Here is a 21,926-nt window from a genome sequence, read left to right as displayed (position 1 = left end):
TTTATAAAGCAGAGTTACAGCAAATCCTTACCGCCCACCATGAAAGCTGGAATGCCCACTAGTGGGCGGTAGGAACCAGGTTGACTACCACTGGTCTAAACCTTTAAAAAATCCGTATTTAGGAGGAAACAAAGATATATACATATCTCTATGGAATTAATTCACTCATTAAGCTTATTAAATGTTGACTGAATAGCAATATACTATGTCATCCTTTCATAATGTGGTCCCTAAGTATATTGTTCCCAAAGTTATATTTACATGCAGATTTAAAGCCAAATCTAAATCAGAGGGAAAAAATGCTGAGAATTAAGGAACCATCTTTTTTTTTTAATTACCAATAGAAGAAATTCAGTATTTGAAATGTTTGCAACAATCCGAAATAACAGCCTCTGATAAATTAGGTTCATTTTTCCGGGTGTTTTAACATTTCTTAAAAGTGATGAGTGAAATAAAAAAGTAACACAGGCATGGAATCAATATCACGTGAAATATTAGTACCGCTTTATAAAACCTTAGTAAGGGCACAATTTAGAATACTGAATCCAGGTTTGGTCACTAGTTACTAAAAAAAAAGATGTTGAGACTTTGGAAAAAGCAGAGAAGAACAATTAAGATAATTAAAGGCCTGGAGAATAAAACACATGAAGAATGGTTGCAGCATTTGGGTTTGTCTAGACCAGTGGTTCCCAAACTTTTTGGGGGCATGCCCACCTAAGCATCTCTAAAATCCTGATGCACCCCCCCCCCCACATACAATTCTTACTTTACTTAAAAAGTGAACTCTACTCACGGGGAGGAAGCCTAAAAGGCCATTAACTTGGTTTAAACAAGGTTCAAATTGCCCCCCCTTCCCATTAAAAATCAAATTTCCCCCTTGGGGCGTGGGCCCCACGTTGTGAACCACTGGTCTAGAGAAGAGGAGTTTTGGGGGGAACTACAAGATAGGTATTCCAGTATTTGAGCGGCTGCCACAGAGAAGAGGAGGTCAACTTATTTTTCCAAACCACCAGAAGGCAAGACAAGAAACCATGGTTGGAAACTAATCAAGGAGAGAAGCAACCTGGAATTAAGGAGAAACTTCCTAACAATTAACAAGTGGAACAGCCTGCCCCCAGAAGTTGTGGGTGCTTCGTCACTGGAGGTTTTTAAGAGGCTGGACAGTCTCCCACTTGAGCAGGGGGTTGGACTAGAGGACCTCTAAGGTCCCTTCCAGCTCTATTCTAATTTTGGTTAAAACCTCTTTCCATTGTTTTGGCAATATCAAATGCAATCCCTCCATAAAGGGTCAGTGGCTGGGGAACATGGGTAGTGAGGTTCGCTTTGCATTCATAACTTGCTCAGGGACATTGTTTTCTAACCCACCCAACCTTTCCGGCAAGAGGATGCAGACGTCCTTTGGAAGCTAACCCTGTTGAATTTCTACCGGCCACCCCATTCTTAAAAATGCACGGGAGGGGGAATTTATTTATTTATATTTTTAAAATGCAAAAAAAAAAAATGGAAGGCCGGGATATCGACCCTGGCTCGCTTGCAGATGAAATGCAATTAGGAAAAACCTTACTTTAAAAAAAACAATAGTAATTTTTATTTTAAGCAACGTTCGACTCTCACCACGCTGGAAGCGAGGCGTCCCTGCACCCACCGAGAGAATCCGCAGGAATCCTTGAATGGAGAGAAAGAGAAGCACGTGGAGTGGACAGGGTCACGTGACAGAGGGTGAGGCGGAGCTATTTATTCAAGCGGGCAGGAACCGCTCCGCAGAACCAATTGGAGCAAAGGCACGGTTGGAAAGAAAAGGCGCCCTCCGCGTCAGTCACGTGCCGAGGGAGGAGGCGGGGTTTAACGTCAGGCGTCCTCCGTACCACTTACGGAACATTGTCTGCCAACCCCCGAAGCACCCAACACCTTCGGTTCCCAGTCGAACAACTCAGAGGGGATCGCGGCGAAGTAAAAGGTTTAAAACCGTAATATGGTCTCTGAAAATCCTACATACTGATATTTAAAATCCTAAATACGGATATTTAATAGGCGTCATTTTTTTCCTAAAAGAAAAATATCCTAAGTAGGAGAAGATGTAGGGTCTCCTGTTTCGGTATGGGGTTGGACTAGATGACCTGTTAGATCCCTCCCAACTCTGTTAATCTTCAAGTTGTAGGTTGGAATTGGCACTTTCTAATCAATGAAGAAAAATCCCAAAGGCGACTGGACTCCCTTGGTTTTTGCTTCTTTCCTTCCTTCCATTAAATCCTTCCATTCTCGGCCATTCGTTCAGAACCGAGGAAGCTTCCTGGATGAGAAGCGGAAGGTCTTTGAGCAAAAACCAACAAAGTCCAGTTGCCTCTTGGGGAAAAAAAGCACCTTTGGGACAACCATTATCTAGATGACTGAGAACTTCCACAGAAAATAAAGGAGAATGTCTGTAGCTCAGGGTTGAAATAGGGTCTCCTTGGTGTTTTTTGAGCTTAGGTCGTTTTCCTGAAGACGTTTCATTACTTAACTAGGTAACATCATCAGTTCTAGGTTGTTTTTATGAGGACATTTCATTACCTAACTACATATCATCATCAATTCTAGGAAGGGATGGGGTTTACTCTCAATTTATATTCTACTGACCGGGTGAGTCACTAGAATATAAATTGAGGGCAAATCCCACCTTTTAGTAGTACTGATGATGTTACCTAGGTTGGTTAATGAAACGTCTACAAGAAATTAACCAAGCTGGAAAAGTACAAAAGATGCTTTACACTTTCTAATCTTCACGTGGCAAATGTCAAATGAAAACCACTCGTGTATGCTGTACACTGTTCACTGTGCACATTTTTTACCTCTAGAAACCCTCCTCTTAGATTCTTAAAAAGGAGGGAAAGGGGGAGGGGGGGAGAGAGAGAGAGAGAGAGAGAGAGAGACTCAGATTTAACCCTTCCTTTGCTGCTGAGTTTTCCTTCCAAGATACTTTTGTTGCACACATGTTTTTTCCTGCTTGTGCTGAGAGCTTTTCGAAATAAGCAAGGTGGAGGAAGTGGACCTGGGAAGCAGAGGAAAGAATCACAGGTAAGACGCAAAGGACTCATTCTCACGAATCTTCTGTCCTTGTTAGCTAGGTGGCTGCCTTGTCTGTCCCACTTAACACATGAATGCTAACACAACAAAAGACACCCATGCAAACAGATTTTCACAGTCCCAAGGAAATCATGCCTGGTGGATCAGGGATCACTGCAGATTCCGAGGCTTCTGTTGGAAGAAATCAAATCCCCCCTCCTTTTTTTCCCCGGCGGTGTTCTAGGAAGAGATGCCGGTCGTGATTGGCTTTGAGGGCAGCGCCAACAAGATCGGAATTGGGATAGTAAGGGATGGGGAGGTGCTGAGCAATCCGCGACGGACTTATGTCACTCCTCCAGGACAAGGTAGGAATCTTCTGCTATTTCCCATCAATGCTCTTTAGAACTCAGCCAGGTACTTTCTAGTTGCACTTCAACTCCCAGAATTCCTAGCCAGGGCGGTGCCAGGAAGGGATCCTGGGAGTTGAAGTCATTTTATTTTATTTATTTATTTACTTACTTTTTTTTAAATTATAAAGTTTTTTATTAGTTAAACATGAAAAACATTGGACATAGTTCAGCATTTCTGGCATCAATGTTTCCATATAGTGATTAGATCTTACAGCAATTACATTTTATATCCGTTACATAGGTGTGTGTGTGGTCAGTCAGATTACCTGTCCGTTGATCTTCTCTTTTATATAATTACTAATCATACAAATACATATCCTATTCCTATCTATCACACATTCTTAATACCATGTTCTCCAATTCTTAACTTGTCTGTGTTACATACTTGCACTTACTTACTTACTAATTTAGTCAAGCATGTATTAGACAACATAAATATGTATAAACATGATTTTGGATACATGAAATGGATAAGAATAAAAAGAAACATAGGCACTCTGGTGCGCTTACGCATGCCCCTTACGGACCTCTTAGGAATGTGGTGAGGTCAACAGTGAACAGTCTAAGGTTAAAGTTTTGGGGCTTGGGGGAAGAAATCACAGAATCAGGTAGTGCATTCCAGGTATTGACCACTCTGTTACTTAGGTTGTATTTTCTGCGATTGAGTTTGGAATGGTTTACCTTACATTTGTATCTATTCCGTGCTGTTGTATTGTTGTGGTGGAAGCTACTGACAGGTAGGACATCTTAGCGGATAATTTTATGTGCTACAGACCGAAGGCGGCATAGTTCTAACTTGTCTAAGCCCAAAATTTCAAGTCTGGTGGCATAAGGTATTCTGTTGCAAGCGGAGGAGCAGAGGATTTTTCTTGTGAAATATCTCTGGACTCGCTCGATTGTATTAATATCCGATATGCAGTGAGGGTTCCAAACAGATGAGCTGTATTCGAGAATTGGTCTAGCAAATGTTTTGTACGCTCTGGTTAGTAGTACAATATTACCAGAGAAGAAGTTACGCAAGATTAGGTTAACAACTCTTAATGCCTTTTTGGCAATGTTATTACAGTGGGCTCTGGCACTTAGATCATTAGATATGAGTACTCCAAGGTCCTTGACAGAGTGAGGGTAGTTTACAAGGTCATTGTACGTTGTACAATTGTACATTGTACATTGTAGGATACCAGCCTACAAGAGCTATGAGAGAATTGCTTGCTAAAAGAATTCAGCATTTTTCCTGGATTTAAAGAAGTGGGAACAGATTAATTAATGTGCCTCCATGGTCACCTAACTTCTTTCCCATTTTGGTCCCACTCTTAGGTTTCCTTCCAGGTGACACAGCACGCCATCACCGTTCTTGTGTCCTTACTGTGTTGCGAGAAGCCCTGGAAGAAGCTGGATTGAAGCCTCAGGACATTGACGCAGTGGCTTTCACCAAAGGTGAATATTTTTTTTTCTTAAAGGGAAGAAGACACGTGGCTTCTTTAAGGCAGGAGGGTCTTCAACCTTGGAAACTTTTTAAGAGTTGTGGACTTCAACTCCCAGAATTTCCCCAGCCAAAGTCAATGGGCATGGCTGGCTGGGGGAAATTCTGGGAGTTGAAGTCCACAACTTGAATTCTGGGAGTTGAAGTCCATAAGTCTTAAAGTCACCGAAGTTGGAGACCTGTGCTTTAAGGTATTCTGATTAAGAATGTATAGCTGTACTTCATCCCCTGGTAACCTTCTTGTTGTCCATGCTGGCTAGACTTGCAAAAACTGTATTTCAGCAACATCTGAAGAACCACCAAGTACTCTTACTATTAAATTACTATTAATCTTCTCATCGTTCCTATCTCCTCCAACTGATGACTGCAGGACTGTAACTTTGTTGCTTGTATCCTTATGATTTATATTGATATTGATCATTTCCTGTTTGCTTATTTGTACCCTATGACTATCATTAAGTGTTGTCCCTTATGATTCTTGACGGATGTATCTTGTCTGTTTATGTACACTGAGAGCATATGCACCAAAGACAAATTGTGGGTCTAATCACACTTGGCCAATAAAGAATTCTGTTCTGTTCTGTTCTATTCCATTCCAACTTCATTCCATTCATATTTTCTTTTCTATTCTATTCTATTCTATTCTATTCTAGATATTCTTCCTAATCAAAGAATGTTATAAATGCCCCAGATTGGTAGAATAAAATCAGTGAAAATACACACACACACACACACCACTTCTCCTTACAACAGTTTATTCAGTGACAGTTCGAAATTGCAACAGCACTGACAAAAGTGACTTATGACCATTTTTCACACTTATGACTGTTGCAGCATTCCCACAGTCAAGTGATTTACATTCAGATGCTTCAGATTTATGATTATTACAATGCCTCGGGTTCGTGGGATTCACCTTTTGTGACCTTCTGACAGGCAAAGTCGATGGGGAAGCCAGCAACGGTGTTACTAATTTAACAACTGCAGCGATTCACTTAGCAAATGTGGCAAGAAAAGTTTGTAAAATGGGACAAAACTCACTTAACAAATTTCTCGCTTAGCAACAATAAATTTTGGGCTCAATTGTGGTCGTAGGTCGAGAAGTACCTGTAGTCTGTAAGGGCTACCAAAACAATCAAATCAATGCAAAATAAAATTTGAGAGCCACATATCAATGCTACATTGGACTTAATGCATATTTTCCCATCTTTCAGGTCCGGGAATGGGTGCTCCACTAGTGACCGTAGCTGTTGTGGCCAGGACAGTGGCCCAGTTGTGGGGGAAGCCACTTCTGGGAGTGAATCATTGTGTCGGACACATTGAGATGGGGCGGCTTGTGACTGGTGCGAAGAACCCAACAGTGTTGTACGTCAGTGGTGGAAACACTCAGGTACTGAAGAAGAGAAGAGATTTCTGGGTTTGCATATTATGCTAAACCATGGTTTGATGTAAACCATAATATCCCAAGTTCATGCATATCGCTTTATGCCCCAAACCATGATTTACAGAGCAGCAGTTGAGTTCATGACCTACCAAAATAAAAACTAGGAAACGATACCATAGCTTAGAGCAGTGACGGCTAACCTTTTTCTCCTCATGTGCCAAAATCACGTGCCCACACCCATAATGCAATGAGGTCCTCCCCCTGTGCTCCCCCGGCCCCCTCATACATGCACGCAAGTTCCCCCATGCTCCCATGTGCACGCACATGACCTCCCCCCCCCTGTTTTTGGCCTGCATTTCACCAGCCCCGGGCCCAGGGAAGGGGCGGTGGGGTAGCAGCGATTATTCGGGAGGATTTAGAGCCGAGGGAGACCACTGTGCCACAGATGTCCGGGTGTGAATCCCTTGTTGTGAAATGGGGCCCTGGGAGACAGTTGGCCTGCTGATAGTATACCTGGCTCCTCGCTATACATCAGCGGCCCTGCCTGAACTCCTCGAGCTGATCGCATCGGTGGCGGTTGAGACCCCCAAACTCTTAGTGATGGGGGATTTTAACCTGCCATCGGTGGGAGAAGCATCTGAGGGGGTTCGGGAGTTCATGGCTTCCATGATAGCCATGGACCTGACTCAATTGATTCAGGGCCCGACACACGAGGGAGGTCACACCTTGGACCTTGTTTTTGTCTCTGGCCAGTGGTTGAGTGATCTGGGAAGAGGGAACTTAACCATCACTCCCCTGTCATGGTCAGATCACTCACTCCTCCGACTTGACTTCCCTGGTGCTACCCCCCGCTGCGGGGAGGCGGAACCGGAAAACATTAGATGGTTCCGCCCCAGGCGCCTGATGGAACCAGTTAGGTTCCAAATGGAGCTTGGGCCACCTCCTGTAGCCCTGACCCGCCCTCGGGTAGAGGACCTAGTAGTCGCGTGGAACAATGCGACTACCGGGGCCTTGAACCGGGTGGCGCCTTTGCGGCCTCTCCGGCGGCAACGATCCACCCTGGCCCCTTGGTTTACCGAGGAGCTAAGGGTGATGAAGCGCCGCAAGAGATGCCTAGAGAGTCGTTGGAGATCCTCCCGTTCCGAATTTGACCGAACACAGGTACGAGCCCATTTAAGGACATACCTTGTGGCATTGAGAGCAGCCAAACGTCAATATTGTGCCTCTCTCATTGCATCCGCAGAGAACCACCCTGCCGCCCTGTTTTGGGTGTCCCGCTCCCTCCTGTTTCAGAGGCCGCAGGAGGCCCCTTTACAGGGTAGGGCAGAGGAATTTGGGAAATATCTGCAGGATAAAATCGCTCAAATCCGGAAGGATTGGGTCCCTTTCAGTGGCCCAGTGGAGACGTCCGTGGCGAGTCTTGAGAGACCAATCTGGGAGGAGTTTGACTTGGTTGCCATCGAGGATTTGGACAGATTGCGTGGACGACTGCGACCTACCACATGTTTACTGGACCCGTGCCCCTCCTGGCTTGTACTGGCATCCTGGGAGGTTACACGTGACTGGCTCCTGGGCCTAGTGAACGCTTCGTTGGGTGAGGGGTCTCTTCCGGCCGCCTTGAAAGAGGCGGTGGTGAGACCCTTGCTCAAGAAGCCTTCCCTGGACCCTACGGAGCTGGCCAATTATCATCCTGTCTCCAACCTTCCCTTTCTGGGGAAGGTTGTAGAGAGTGTGGTGGCTTATCAGTTTCCACGACATCTGGAGGAAAATGATTATCTAGACACGCGCCAGTCCGGCTTTCGCCCCGGGCACAGCACAGAGACGGCCTTGGTCGCGTTGGTGGATGATCTCTGGAGGGCCAGAGATAGGGGTTGCTCCTCTATCCTGGTCCTATTAGACCTCTCGGCGGCTTTTGATACCATCGACCATGGTATCCTGTTGCACCGACTGGAGGGGTTAGGGGTCCGGGGCACCGTTTTGCGGTGGTTCGGCTCCTACCTTTCCGGCCGGACGCAACGTGTGTTGACAGGGGAGCAGAGGTCGACCCTAAGCCCCCTTACCTGTGGGGTGCCACAGGGGTCGGTCCTCTCGCCACTCCTGTCCAACACATACATGAAGCCGCTGGGTGAGATCATTCGTGGCTTCGGGGTGGGATATCATCTGTACGCTGATGATACTCAGCTGTACATTTCCACCCCAAACCACCCCAACGAGGCCGTCGAAGTGATGTCCCGGTGTGTGGAAGCCGTACGGGTCTGGATGGATGACAACCGACTCAAGCTCAACCCCTCCAAGACGGAGTGGCTGTGGGTCCCGGCCCCCCGGTTCAACCAGTTAATCCCATCTCTGGCCATCGGGGGCGTACAACTTGCCCCCGTGGAGCGGGCTCGCAATTTGGGCGTCCTCATGGATGCCCGGCTGTCCATGGATGACCATGTGACAGCCGTGGCAAGGGGGGCATTCCACCAGGTTCGCCTGGTGCGCCAATTGCGCCCCCTATTGGACCGGGACGCCTTACGCACAGTCACTCATGCGCTGGTGACGTCTCGCCTGGACTACTGTAACGCTCTCTACATGGGGCTTCCCTTGAAATGCACTCGGAGACTACAGTTGGTCCAGAATGCGGCCGCGCGGGTAATTATGGGGAGTACGAGGTACTCCCATGTGACACCTCTCCTGCGCGAGCTGCACTGGCTTCCTGTGGTCTATCGGGTGCGTTTCAAGGTCCTGATAACGATCTTTAAAGCGCTCCATGGCTCAGGACCTAGTTACTTGCGGGATCGTATCCTGCCCCATACATCCCTGCGACCCATCCGCTCGCACAGAGAGGGACTTCTCCAGGTGCCGTCCACCAGACAGTGCCAAGGGGCGGCGCCTAGGAGCAGAGCCTTCTCTGTGGCGGGCCCAGCCCTGTGGAATGACCTCCCTCCAGATATTAGGACTACCTCTGACCTCCGCTCCTTCCGTGTAAAGCTCAAGACCCACCTATTCCAAGTAGCTGGCCTGGCTCAACCATAATTTCATATCGCTCCTGACGGGTTTTTAATTTTGTAATTTTATTTAGGGGATTTTAAATTGTGATTTTAATTGTTTCTATTCATCTGTCTACCTCCTCCACGTACACGTATATGTCTTTATTCTTGTGTATGTTTTGTCCATATTTGTATTTTATGTGTTTTTTATTGTACGCCGCCCCGAGTCCTTCGGGAGAGGGTGCGGCTAATAAATAAAATTTTATTATTATTTATTATTATTATTAAGCACTTCTGAGCACTTCTGAGCAGGCAGCATTATTAGGTTCCTTGGTGCAGAAGTCCAGCACTGTCAAAACCTGGTGTGGGAAGGTAGTAGTGTCCTTGAAACTATGGGAGACCAGTAGATGGCTTTTGTCTGGTCAATTACATCTGGTCAGAGCCATCATTATTTTCCAGGGCTCATCAGTAAAGCAGAGACTCCAAGTTGGACTTCCTTTGCAGTCATCTGGGTCTTCTGGAACTCTATTCCCTTTGAAGTCCAAATGGGACTTGACATTTGTTCTGACCCAGCTTTTGCAGAAGCAAGAAACAGACTCCTCGCAAAGAAAAACCCTTCTTTATTTACCTCTTGTGAATTAAATGCATTCACCCAAGTCCAGGCAAGAATCCTGCAAGGAGTTAACTGCAGCAGCAGACCTTATCAGTTCATTAATTGCAAGGCCATGACTCCCAGCCTACAGGCTGCAAATTAAGTTCTTTGCAAGGCAGTCTTTGTTGCACGAAACACAATGAGCACAATCTCTAGAAATTCGAACTATTGTCTCCTACGACCACCACTCCCCTTTCCTTCTATTTATTCCCCAACCAGGGAGGGGGCATTCAGCATTCATGTTTGCTTTGCTTCCCAAATCAACTCTTTGTCCTCTGTTGTTCACCTCTCCTATCTGCTCTGTGCATACGTGCATTTGCAACAGGCCCCAGCTGTTCTTCCTCCTCACTCATCTCAGACTCCAAAGGCAGCTGCCTCTCCGGTGGCTGGGAAATGCCAGATGGCCCTGGCTCTATCTCTGTGTCTGATGCTGAGCATCCATCAGAGCCTCCCCCAGACTCCAGAACTGGCCCAAGTTCTTTCCCAACCTTCTCATCACCTGAGTCTACCGCCAGCTCTAATGGCAGCTGGTGGGCCACAACAACATTGTCTTTTCAGAAATCCTTAAAAGATCTGGCTTTTCCAGCAGGCTTAGAACTCCACTTGTTGATTTACTGTACATTTTAGGTAAAGGTAAAGGTGCCCCTCGCACATATGTGCTAGTTGTTCCCGGCTCTAAGGGGCGGTGCTCATCTCCCTTTTAAAGCCAAAGACCCAGCGCTGTCCAAAGACGTCTCCGTGGTCATGTGGCCGGCATGACTAAACATTGAAGGTTCACGGAGAGTTGTTACCTTCCCACCAAAGGTGGTTCCTATTTTTCTACTTGCATTTTTACGTCCTTTCGAACTGCTAGGTTGGCAGAATCTAGGACAAGTAATGGGAGCTCACTCCGTTACACGGCGCTAGGGATTCGAACCGCCAAACTGCCGACCTTTCTGATCGGCAAGCTCAGCGTCTTAGCCACTGAGCCATCTCGATTGACGGTTTATAAGGCGCAATTCATTTTGTGCATTCCCCAGCGATAGGCCTCACCAAACATGTTGCTATTTTGCTTGCTTTCCCTTGCCTTGTAATTGTTTTGAACCTAATGATTTCCATTTAAGAAGGTGAGGAAAAGAACTTTGGTTGACCCACGTGGATCTCGGGAACATCGAGATGTAAGTATAGGGGGTTATAACCATGTCTGCCTCTTCCTCCCATTCAGGTCATTGCATACTCTGAACATCGCTATCGTATATTTGGGGAAACTATAGACATTGCTGTGGGAAACTGTCTGGACCGCTTCGCTCGAGTGTTGAAGGTCAGAGCAGCTGAACATACGTAGATGAGAATGCAAGTTGACTTAATTAGATCGTATGTGAATGCTATGAGACTTCTTTCTGAGTACACACATTTGAAAAAGGTTCAGTAGGACTGCGTGGTGCATCAGAGACCCTTTGAGGCCAAGGAAACAACTAGGGCAGGGGTGTCAAACTCGATTTCATTGAGGGCCACGTCAGGGTTGTGTTTGACCGCGGGGGAGAGGGGAATGTAAGTGTGGCCAGGTGGGTGTGGCCAAACTGGGCGAGCCAGCTGAACATCACTTGTGTCGGGGGCACCTCTTATGGCCCGGGGGGGGAGGGGCTGGGTGTGTGTGTTCACTTTTGCTATTAAGTTTGTTTTGCTACTACTCCGCCAGTGAAAATAGAGCTTGAGGGGTCCCGGGCTCCGTTTTCGACTGTGACAGCGTCCTGCCAGTGAAAAGGGGCATCATACGCGGCTCTCCTGAGCTCTATTTTTGCTGGCAAAGGCACCACGGGCTGGTCCTTTGCTGTTCCAGGGTGGCCCCATGGGCCAAATCTAAGCATTTGATACCCCTGAACTATGGAGTCTGTTTTCTCCCTGGTTATTTCATGACGTTGCAGATGGAATTGGAGGAGGAACATAACCTGATACATGTCTATGGAAATTCTCAGTCATCCAGGTCATGGTTGTCTCAAAATGTGTTTTTCAAAAAGGCACCTGGACTTTGTTTTCTCCTTCAGGAAGATGTTTCACTTCTCATCCAAGGAACTTCTTCAGCTCTGGCAGGATAGTGGGGAATGGAAGGATTTTCAGGAGAAAAAAAATTGCAGACTAAAGCAACCATTTGAGGTGACCCTGAAGGCACAGATAAACCTCCAAGGGCTTCAACGACTCTCTAAAAGGATGCAAATGACCAGCTGTCTGCACGGAGTATAAATCCTTCCATTCCCCATTATCCTGTCAGAGCTGAAGAAGCTTCTTGGATGAGAAGCGAAACGTCTTCAAAGAAAAAATATGAAAGTCCAGTTGCCTCCTGAAAAAAGCACCTTTGGGACATCTCCAATCAAGATATGCTGACTTAAAGATCAGAGGAGCTGGAACCCAAAGTCTGACAAGTTGGGCTATTCTAATAATTCACAGTTTGGTCTCTGAATATATATGGGAGAGTAATGTGCAAGAAGGTGTCAGTCAAAACAGTATTACAGATATATATTTTTTATTTAAAATAACCTTTGCTTTCTTCTGCTACAGTCATTCTACTTCTACAGGTCCTTATATTTTTTTCTTATTTTCTTCTGCCTCTAGCAGGGGTATTTCACTGGTATTTCACTGGTTTGCAAACCGGTAGTAAAAAATACTTTTAAATAGTTTTTAAAAGGTTCCAACGATCAGCTGTGCCATGCGATTGTGGGAACCTTTTTTTTTTTACTTTACTTTAAATGCTTTAAAAAGTTTTTTTAAAGTTGGCCACACTCACCCAGTCAAATGACTCCCACCAAGCCATGTCAGAAAATTTTTGAATTTCACCCACTGGTCTCTAGGTACTACAATGTCTACTATCCATGGATACCGTCTCTTTACTATTGATGATTGCCAAGTCAGGTTATTGATGATTGTCAAGTCTTATTAATATTGTGGAAATCTGATTCTTTTATTCCCTCCTTGTCTTAGATCTCAAATGATCCCAGTCCTGGCTACAACATCGAACAGATGGCTAAGAAGTAAGCCATAAGGGGGGGGGGGGGGGGGAATCCCACACACAATAGTTTTCTTTGCTCTGTTAAATGTATATAATAGGTACCAGATGTGGGTTCCATCTCCTGGTTTGGACAAAAGTTAAATAATTTTGACAAATACACAAAATCATTCAGGAAGGATCTCAGACGGTCATAGGAAAAAGTTAGCAAGATCCAGCTCTTTCCCATGTGTTTATTTAGTAGATTATATTGATGTTATCCATTTAATTGCACCTGACTCCTGGCAGTTCTATGGGCCCGTTATTTCCACATCTTCCAGTCTTCCACTATTTCTCTGAGTTGTTTTATGTTCTGGACAGTGTCAGCTTTGATGGTTTCCAGCTTCCATGTTCTTTAGCAGCCTGATTTCCTTTTACTGCTAACTCTCCCTGACATAATTGCTTTCTCCAGTGACCTCCCCCACGTGACAGGGCCAAAGTAAGCCAGATGCAGTTTTGTGACTGTATTTTTGTAGAAGTTTGTAGAAAGAAGTTTGCCTTCATTCGTGACTAGAAGTTTACCTTAACTGGCTTCTTCTGAATCAACAAATGATGAAACCATATATAATCATCATATACTGTATTTTTCGGACTATAAGATGCACTCGAGTATAAAGCGCACGGTTTTTGAAGAGGTAAATTTAAAAAAAAGTTTTTGCACTCTGCAGGACTCCCAAGCCCTCTGCACGCCTCATTTTTGTGAAAAGCGGGGCATGCAGAGAGTTTGAGAGGCCTGCAAAGTGCTGCTGGAGGAGGGGGGCAAAACAAGCAAAAAAACAATCAGTTTTTCATGGAAACGGGCCCGTTTTTTGCAAAAAACAGGGCATGCACAGGCTTTGGGAGGCTTGTAGCGTGCTCCTGGGGGCTGGGGGGGGAGGGGGGAAACGAGCAAAAAGAGCTCATTTTTTGCTCGCTTTTGCCCTCCCCAGCCCCCAGGAGCACTTTGCAGGCCTCTCAAACCCTCCTGTTTTTGTGAAGGGAGCAGGGTTTCGGGAGGCCAAAAATGCTACATTCAGTCTTTAAGATCCACCCAGCTTTTCAACCTTTTTTGGGGGGGGGAGGGAAAAAGGTGCATCTTATACTCTGAAAAATACAGCATTTTACCACGTCAAGCAAAAGTTATTGGTTGCAGTTCCTTGTTCTGCTGTATGCTGCAAAGATAAACTAGCAGGCTGATGGCATTTAAAGAGTAGCTGATGATCCTTCTCTCATCTTCTGAAATATAGAAGCTTGGTGCATTGCTCTGTTTCTGGGGTTTTTTTGCGGCATGAGGATTATTTTGATTCTCCAGGTCTGTGTTTCTCATCCTTAGTAACTTTAAGTTCTGTGGAGTTCATGATGCCTGGGGAATTCTGGGAGTTGAAGTCCACACAGCCTGAAGTTTGCTAAGATTGAAAAATAATGCTCTGCAGACACCGTATCTTAGATTATAGCTTCACACAGGAGACTCAATGCTTCCTTTTTTCCTCTACAGGGGTCAAAAGTTAGTTGAGCTTCCTTATACCGTGAAAGGCATGGATGTGTCCTTCTCTGGGATTCTGTCCCACATAGAGGTACGTAGGATTCAAATCCCACAAAGCAGCAGCTGGATATAGAGAATGTAATTAGGAATATATTAGAATGTGCAGAAATGAACAGATTGATGTGGCTATCAAAGAGAAAGAACAAACCGATTATTATACAATTTGGGAATTTTTTTTTACCAATGGTTAGAGAATAGACATAAGAATTAATAGTAAAAGAAGTTATCTAAAGTATACAAAAATTATTAATTTTCTTAATTTAATACATTCAGTTTTTCAGGAAAGCTGAAATAAGATTATTTCAGCTGCAGTTTCACCTAGTGTCCACTTAATAGCCAAATTGATGGTCCCACTCATGGTTGAATGTCTATGGAGATTCTCAATCATCCAGGTCATGGTTGTCCCAAAGGTGCTTTTGGTTTTTCTTTGAAAACATTTTGCTTCCCATCCAAGAAGCTTCTTCAGCTTCTCAAATGAGAAGTGAAACATCTTCAAAAAAACCCAGAAAGTCCAGTTACCTCTTGAAAAAACACCTTTGGGCCAATCATGGTTGCTAAATGAGGACTATCTGAAATAGATTCCAAGGATTCATGCTGTTCTCTTGCAGGATGTGGCTCATAGAATGCTGTCTGCAGGAGAATGCACTCCAGAGGACCTCTGCTTCTCTCTACAGGTACTTCAGATCTGGATCAAAGATTTTGTGGAGCAGGAGTCGCCAACTTTGGCAACTAAGACTTGTGGACTCCCAGAATTCTACAGCATGCATGCATGCACTATATCGCTCAGTGACAGCAATCCTGGTTGCTGTTGTAACCCAGGACTATGTTAAAGGGAGGATAGAAGGACAGAAGGAAAAGCCAACACCAAGGCAATGATTGGATAAGAGGGGATTGAGCAAGGGCTGAGAAAGTAACTTGAGAAAACAGTTCAGACAAGCCCTTCCTTATTTCGTACAAAATAAGGTGAAAAGAGTCATTCTATTATTAGCTGTTACACTGAAAGTTGTACTACTCTACAAGGCATTTGTTTCCTTATAGGGCTGACAGATTGGACCCCAGGATAGGAGGAAGGGGCCCATACGTTTCTAGAAAAGATCTACTATTCTAGAAACGTACTTCTTTACCTCAGAATGTACCTCAGAAAAGTATTTCTTTACCTCAGAAAAGTACTTCTTTACCTCAGAATGTACCTCAGAAAAGTATTTCTTTACCTCAGAATTTACCTCAGAAAAGTACTTCTTTACCTCAGAATTTACCTCAGAAAAGTACTTCTTTACTTCAGAAAAGTACTTCTTTACCTCAAAAAAGTACTTCTTTATCTCAGAATGTAAAGATCTATTTATATTGCATGCATAGATAAAGGAGGATGGGCACCCATAGTTGAAAACCAAACAGAATGCTTCTGGACTGATCCCATAATTTCTCCTTCTTCACAGGAGACCCTCTTTGCAATGCTGGTAGAAATCACTGAACGGGCCATGGCACACACCAGCTCCAGCGAGGCCTTAATTGTGGGCGGCGTTGGCTGTAGGTGATTTGGATGGATGCTGGGGTGAACTAATGTCCCTGGAGACTAGATGGGGAAGTTGAGAAATACAGAGTCCTCAATTTATAATCATTCGTTTAAGGACCATTAGTAATAAACTGAAAAAAAGTGGCATGACCGTTTTTCACATAGCTATTGCCACATGGTCATGTGATCAAAATTTGAATGCTTGGCAACTGGATCATATCTATAACGGTTGCAGTGTCCACCAGATTAAAATAGTCAAGATGGAGAAGCAGTCAAGATGGAGAAAACTTATGAAGGATGGTTGCAGGAATTGGGTATGTCTAGTCCAGTGGTGGGTTCCTGCCGGATCGCCCCGGATCGCGCGCTCCCTTTTGGCGCTGAACCCGTAAGTACGTTCTGGCCCCGCCCCTGGCGACGGGATGACGCTTGCCTGCGCTCCACCAGCTCGGCTGGGACCGGAGACGTTTCTCTGCTCAGCAATGTCTTCAGTGGAGCGGTGGCAGCCTGGCAGGCTGAGCCTGCGTCCCTTTCAGGCGCTCCACTCCGCTGAGGAAACGTCTCCGGTCCCAGCCGAGCTGGTGGAGCGCAGGCAAGCGTCGTCCCGTCGCCAGGGGCAGGGCCAGAACGTACTTCCGGGTTCAGCACCGAAAGGGAGCGCGCGATCCGGTGCGATCCGGCAGGAACCCACCACTGGTCTAGTCTAATGAAAAGAAGGACTAGGGGTGACATCATAGCAGGGTTCCAATATTTGAAGGCCTGCCACAAAGATGAGGGGGTGTACCTAATCTCCAAAGCACCTGAAGTCAGGACAGAACAGAATAACAGAGTTGGAAGGGACCTTGTAGGTCATCTAGTCCAACTTCCTGCCCAAGAAGGAGACCCTACATCATTTCTGACGGACGACAGTCAGTCTCTTCTTGAAAGCTTACAGTGATGAAGGTCCCACAAACTCTGAAGAACATGAAGCAACAGATATTAAAATAGTCAAGATGGAGAAACATTGGTCTACTAGACGCGTTGCTTGTTTCCTTTCAATTGTTTTTTTCCCCCCAGAGAGATTGCTCCTTTCTTTGCAGGTAACGAGCGACTTCAAGAGATGATGGGCATCATGTGCAGAGAGAGAGGCGCTCGACTCTTTGCAACTGATGAAAGGTGAGAACCCCTCCCCCTCCATCTTCCTCCAAAGATTCTCCTAGGCTTAGCTTTCAGGCATCTGTTAGAGCACGGGAGTCAAACTTGTTGTGGTCATGTGACATATCACAATGGGTTTTCCCTTCGCGAAACTGGGGTGGGTGTGGCCTGCACGTGATGCATCTGACCACGAGCTGGCCACGAGTTTTCACACCCCTTGTTAGAGGCTGGGTATCACCATTTGCTTCAGAGCCTTAATGGTGTTTATTAGCAGCAAACGCACCTAGACAAAGCTCTATAAGACCACACTTAGAATACTGCCTTCAGTTTTGGCAACCCTATTATAAAAAAGATATTGAGACTCTGGAAAGAGTGCAGAGAAGAGCAACAAAGATGATTAGGGGACTGGAGCCTAAAACATTCGAAGAACGGTTGAAGGAATTGGGTATGGCTAGACTAGTGAAAAGGAATAGGTGTGACATGATAGCAGCAAAGGTGGTATTCAACCGATTTGGACCAGTTCTGGTGAACCGGTAGCAGGAAACTTTGAGTAGTTTGGAGAACTGGCAAATATCACCTCTGGCTGGCCCCACTCACCCTTCCCCTTCCAGGAGTTCTCACACATCCCAGTTTGACTCCCAGGTAAGTGCAGGGAGCCCCACCAGACCCAAAATTCGGTGTGGGGTGTGTGTGTATGGTGTGCCCCCCCCCGGGCTATTTTTGGTCTGAGGGGGCTGCAGGGAGGCCCACCAGGCCCAAAACGGGGCATGGGGTGTGTGGCACAGTTCCCCACAGCCCATTTTTGTTCCCAGGAGGCCTAACCTGTAAGGCTGGGGCACCCGATCGATCTATTCGCTGCCTCCCATCCTCCCAGCTAATCGGCATGGTCAGTCTATTGCTGCCTCCCGGTTAATTGGCTGGGTGTTCTTTTGTTGCCCTGCATAGGAGAATAGACCTGGAAAGAAGTTAGTGGGATGGGGAGAGAATTGGGAATTTGCACTATCCTTCCCCTGGAGTCGGGAGGGAATGGGGATTTTGCAGCATACTTCCCCTGGAGTGGGGAGGGAATGGGGATCTTGCAGTATCCTTCCTCTGGAGTGGGGAGGAAATGGGAATTTTGCAGTATCCTTTTCCCAGGAGTGGGGTGGGAATGGGGATTTTGCAGTATTTGTCCCCAGGAGTGGGGAGGGAATGGGGATTTTGCAGTAATCTTCCCCAGGAGTGGGGAGGGAATGGGGATTTTGCAGTATTGTTTTCCTGGAGTGGGGAGGGAATGCAAATTTTGCAGTAACCTTCCTCTGGAGTGGGGAGGAAATGGGAATTTTGCAGTATCCTTTTCCCAGGAGTGGGGTGGGAATGGGGATTTTGCAGTAATCTTCCCCAGGAGTGGGGAGGGAATGGGGATTTTGCAGTATCCTTCCCCTGGAATGGGGAGGGAATGGGGATTTTGCAGTATCCTTTTCCCAGGAGTGGGGAGGGAATGGGGATTTTGCAGTATCCTTTTCCCAGGAGTGGGGAGGGAATGGGGATTTTGCAGTATCCTTTTCCCAGGAGTGGGGAGGGAATGGGGATTTTGCAGTAACCTTCCCCAGGAGTGAGGAATCACACCATGCTGTTGTGGAACTTCCTTTTTTAGCAGTTTGTAGTCGTTGCAAGAGACCAAAAGTGGGCCTATGCTCAGAAAGGCTCTCTTTCTTTTTTTTTAATTCTGATTTCTCATGACTGTTTTGTACCCAGGTTCTGCATTGACAATGGTGCCATGATCGCACAAGCTGGTTGGGAAATGTTTCAGTCCGGCCAAATCACAGCGCTTGAAGATTCATGGATTACGCAAAGGTAATTGTCCTTGTTTGCAATACAGGGGGTAAAATGAATTGTGAAGGTGAAATGGAACACATAAGTACTGAGGCATTTAATTAATTTAGTTCCTTGTGAAATCAGAAACCTTTGAAGCTGTGGCTTTATTTGGTCTTTGTAACTCCACCTTTTTAAAACCTCCTGCAATTGTGCACCTCTAAATACAGTCCTTGAGTTACAGCCACAATTGAACCCACAATTTATGTTTCTAAGTGAGAAATTTGTTCAGCAAGTTTTGTCCCAGTTTACTTTTCTTGGCACATCTATTAAATGAATCACTGCAGTTGTTGAATTAGTAACATGGTTGTTAAGTGAATCCCCTTTCCTCATTGACTTTGCTTGTCAGAGGTCACAAAACAGGACCACTGCAACCGTTATAAATATGAACCAGCTGTCAAGCATCTGAATGTAAATCATGTAACCATAGGGATGCTGCAATGGTCATAAGTGTGAAAAATTGTCATTTTTTTTCCAGTGCAGTGCCATAACTTTGAACAGTTACTAAATGAACTGTTACAAGTCAAGAACTATCTGTACAGAACCAGAAAATGCACTGACTCTAATTAAACAAACAGCTCCCTCCATTTAACATTTAATTAACAGCCACCTGAGCGACGCAGTGGCTCAGTGGCTAAGAAAATGAGCTTGTCAATCAGAAAGGTCAGCAGTTCAGTGGCTCAGTGGCTAAGAAAATGAGCTTGTCAATCAGAAAGGTCAGCAGTTCAGTGGCTCAGTGGCTAAGAAAATGAGCTTGTCAATCAGAAAGGTCAGCAGTTCAGTGGCTCAGTGGCTAAGAAAATGAGCTTGTCAATCAGAAAGGTCAGCAGTTCAGTGGCTCAGTGGCTAAGAAAATGAGCTTGTCAATCAGAAAGGTCAGCAGTTCAGTGGCTCAGTGGCTAAGAAAATGAGCTTGTCAATCAGAAAGGTCAGCAGTTCAGTGGCTCAGTGGCTAAGAAAATGAGCTTGTCAATCAGAAAGGTCAGCAGTTCAGTGGCTCAGTGGCTAAGAAAATGAGCTTGTCAATCAGAAAGGTCAGCAGTTCAGTGGCTCAGTGGCTAAGAAAATGAGCTTGTCAATCAGAAAGGTCAGCAGTTCAGTGGCTCAGTGGCTAAGAAAATGAGCTTGTCAATCAGAAAGGTCAGCAGTTCAGTGGCTCAGTGGCTAAGAAAATGAGCTTGTCAATCAGAAAGGTCAGCAGTTCAGTGGCTCAGTGGCTAAGAAAATGAGCTTGTCAATCAGAAAGGTCAGCAGTTCAGTGGCTCAGTGGCTAAGACAATGAGCTTGTCAATCAGAAAAGTCAGCAGTTCAGTGGTTCAAATCCCTAGCGCCATGTAACGGAGTGAGCTCCCGTTACTTGTCCCAGCTTCTGCCAACCTAGCAGTTCAAAAGCATGTAAAAATGCAAGTAGAAAATATAGGAACCACCTTTGGTGGGAAGGTAACAGCGTTCCATGCGCCTTCGGAGTTTAAGTCATGCCAGCCACATGACCACAGAGACGTCTTCGGATGGCGCTGGCTCTTTGGCTTTGAAATGGAGATGAGCACCGCCCCCTAGAGTTGGGAACGACTAGCATATATGTGTGAGGGGAAACTTTACCTTTACCTCACAGCCTGATTATGGATGCAGCTTTGTACTACTTCCCATCCCCTCAATTTTTAAAGACCTGTTAAAGCTACATTTGATATGTGTTTACTCTGAGGTAAAATTCCCTCTTCAGAGGAATGGATGCCCACTCAAACGTTGTGTTGCTTCATTCTTTCCAGATATCGTACAGATGAAGTGGAGGTAACGTGGCGAGACTAAGGATTTCTCTTTGCCTAAAAATCTTCCCCAGTTTGGAAGCCATGAAGTGAATGCAGCTGGAGGACTCAGTAGATACGCATTTAAACACACACACACACCTTTTTGGCCTAAAATAAATGATTTGATTTTGTAGAAAGGGTGTCTGTGCTGGGTCTATAGGGATGAAAAGTGGCTTCTGAGAAAAAAAACAAAGGGGCCTTTTGAGCAACGTGGCACATCCAGGAGCTGAGGCAATTCACTAATTTTGTTTGTGGGTTTTCATAATCTGCTGATTTCATTTTTTTTCTGCGAAAACCACCCTGTCTTTTGCTTGTCTGTGTGGACAGAACCTTCCATCTCAGCCATAATTGTACGGGTCATGGGTTCAACTGACTGCTGACACTGAAATATTTGGGTTTCTTTTAGTTCACCGGGGAGGAAAGGGTTAAGAGGCAAAGTGGGGGTCCCTTTTTAGCATGATTTCAATCGCTTTTAAGGGGTGCGGTGGATTCCGAAGCAGCTGAAAAGCTCTGTCTCTAGGGCCCCTCAAAATGAATTCCCAAATGATCTGAAACTTGGACCTCTTTGGGAATCTGCAAATGAGCTACATGCTGCCCTTAAAGTAGTGTGGGCAGCCATGACCCTTTACAAGCTGTGGACTTCAACTCCCAGAATTCCTGAGCCAGCATGGCCGACTTAGAAATGCTGGAAATTGAAGTACATAGGTCCATGATGGCGAACCCAAGGTACATGTGCCAGATGGTCATAGGGTTTCCGAGGCACGCATGCGCAACAGCCAGCTGGTCCATTGGGTTTCTGGTACTTGGGCGCATGCGCGCGCACACACATGCCTTCCAGTTTGGGCACTCTGGGCCTAAAAGGTTCCCCATCATTGTCATAGGTGTAAAGGGGCCATAACTGCCCTCCTGTCAAGCCCCATCAGCTTGCCATACCTGGGGGGAAGGGAAATCACCAGGTATGCTGGGGGGAAGCGGAAGCACCGGATGGCTGCCTTCTCCTTTTCTTCCGGACCTGCAGTCTAGTTTCTCCACAGCTGATCGGCACTGACAGGAGGCGCTCGGACCGCTGATGTGCACAGGGCCAATTCCTGATGGCTGCCTGGTCCCATTGTGCAACAGCTGACCGGAGCAGCTGCCAATCA

At 45.8% G+C, this 21,926-nt stretch overlaps 2 protein-coding genes across 4 annotated transcripts in view; one reads left to right on the top strand and one right to left on the bottom strand.

Moving 5' to 3' along the window:
* APEX1 (apurinic/apyrimidinic endodeoxyribonuclease 1) overlaps positions 1–1,775 on the bottom strand; it is a 14,487-nt gene extending 12,712 nt beyond the window's left edge. Inside the window, exon 1 of one of the 2 annotated variants that reach the window (XM_081932840.1) lies at positions 1,646–1,775. The gene's annotated coding sequence lies outside the window, so the exon portion shown is untranslated. Of the gene's footprint in view, positions 1–1,614 lie in introns of both variants that reach the window. The other variant, XM_081932839.1, reaches the window with a different exon arrangement.
* Positions 1,776–1,814: 39 nt separating this feature from the next.
* OSGEP (O-sialoglycoprotein endopeptidase) lies at positions 1,815–20,921 on the top strand. 2 transcript variants are annotated; one of them, XM_081932838.1, is made up of 12 exons: positions 1,815–1,957; positions 3,287–3,407; positions 4,770–4,889; positions 6,147–6,322; positions 11,145–11,240; positions 12,896–12,945; positions 14,434–14,512; positions 15,090–15,155; positions 15,918–16,008; positions 17,071–17,146; positions 18,863–18,961; positions 20,746–20,921. In XM_081932838.1, the coding sequence occupies exons 2-12, from the start codon at positions 3,293–3,295 to the stop codon at positions 20,783–20,785; spliced, it is 1,008 nt and encodes a 335-aa protein (XP_081788964.1). In that variant the 5' UTR covers positions 1,815–1,957; positions 3,287–3,292; the 3' UTR covers positions 20,786–20,921. The 2 variants fall into 2 exon arrangements, with proteins under 2 accessions (XP_081788964.1, XP_081788963.1); XM_081932837.1 differs by lacking the exon at positions 1,815–1,957 and adding an exon at positions 2,505–3,054.
* The last annotated feature ends 1,005 nt before the right edge of the window (positions 20,922–21,926 follow it).

Source organism: Natrix helvetica (genome assembly GCF_964273705.1).
Source record: "Natrix helvetica genome assembly, chromosome: Z".
In the NCBI taxonomy this organism is placed as follows: domain Eukaryota; kingdom Metazoa; phylum Chordata; class Lepidosauria; order Squamata; family Natricidae; genus Natrix; species Natrix helvetica.
The sequence above is the reverse complement of the archived record's forward strand: the minus strand, read 5'-3'. Positions and strand labels throughout refer to the sequence as shown.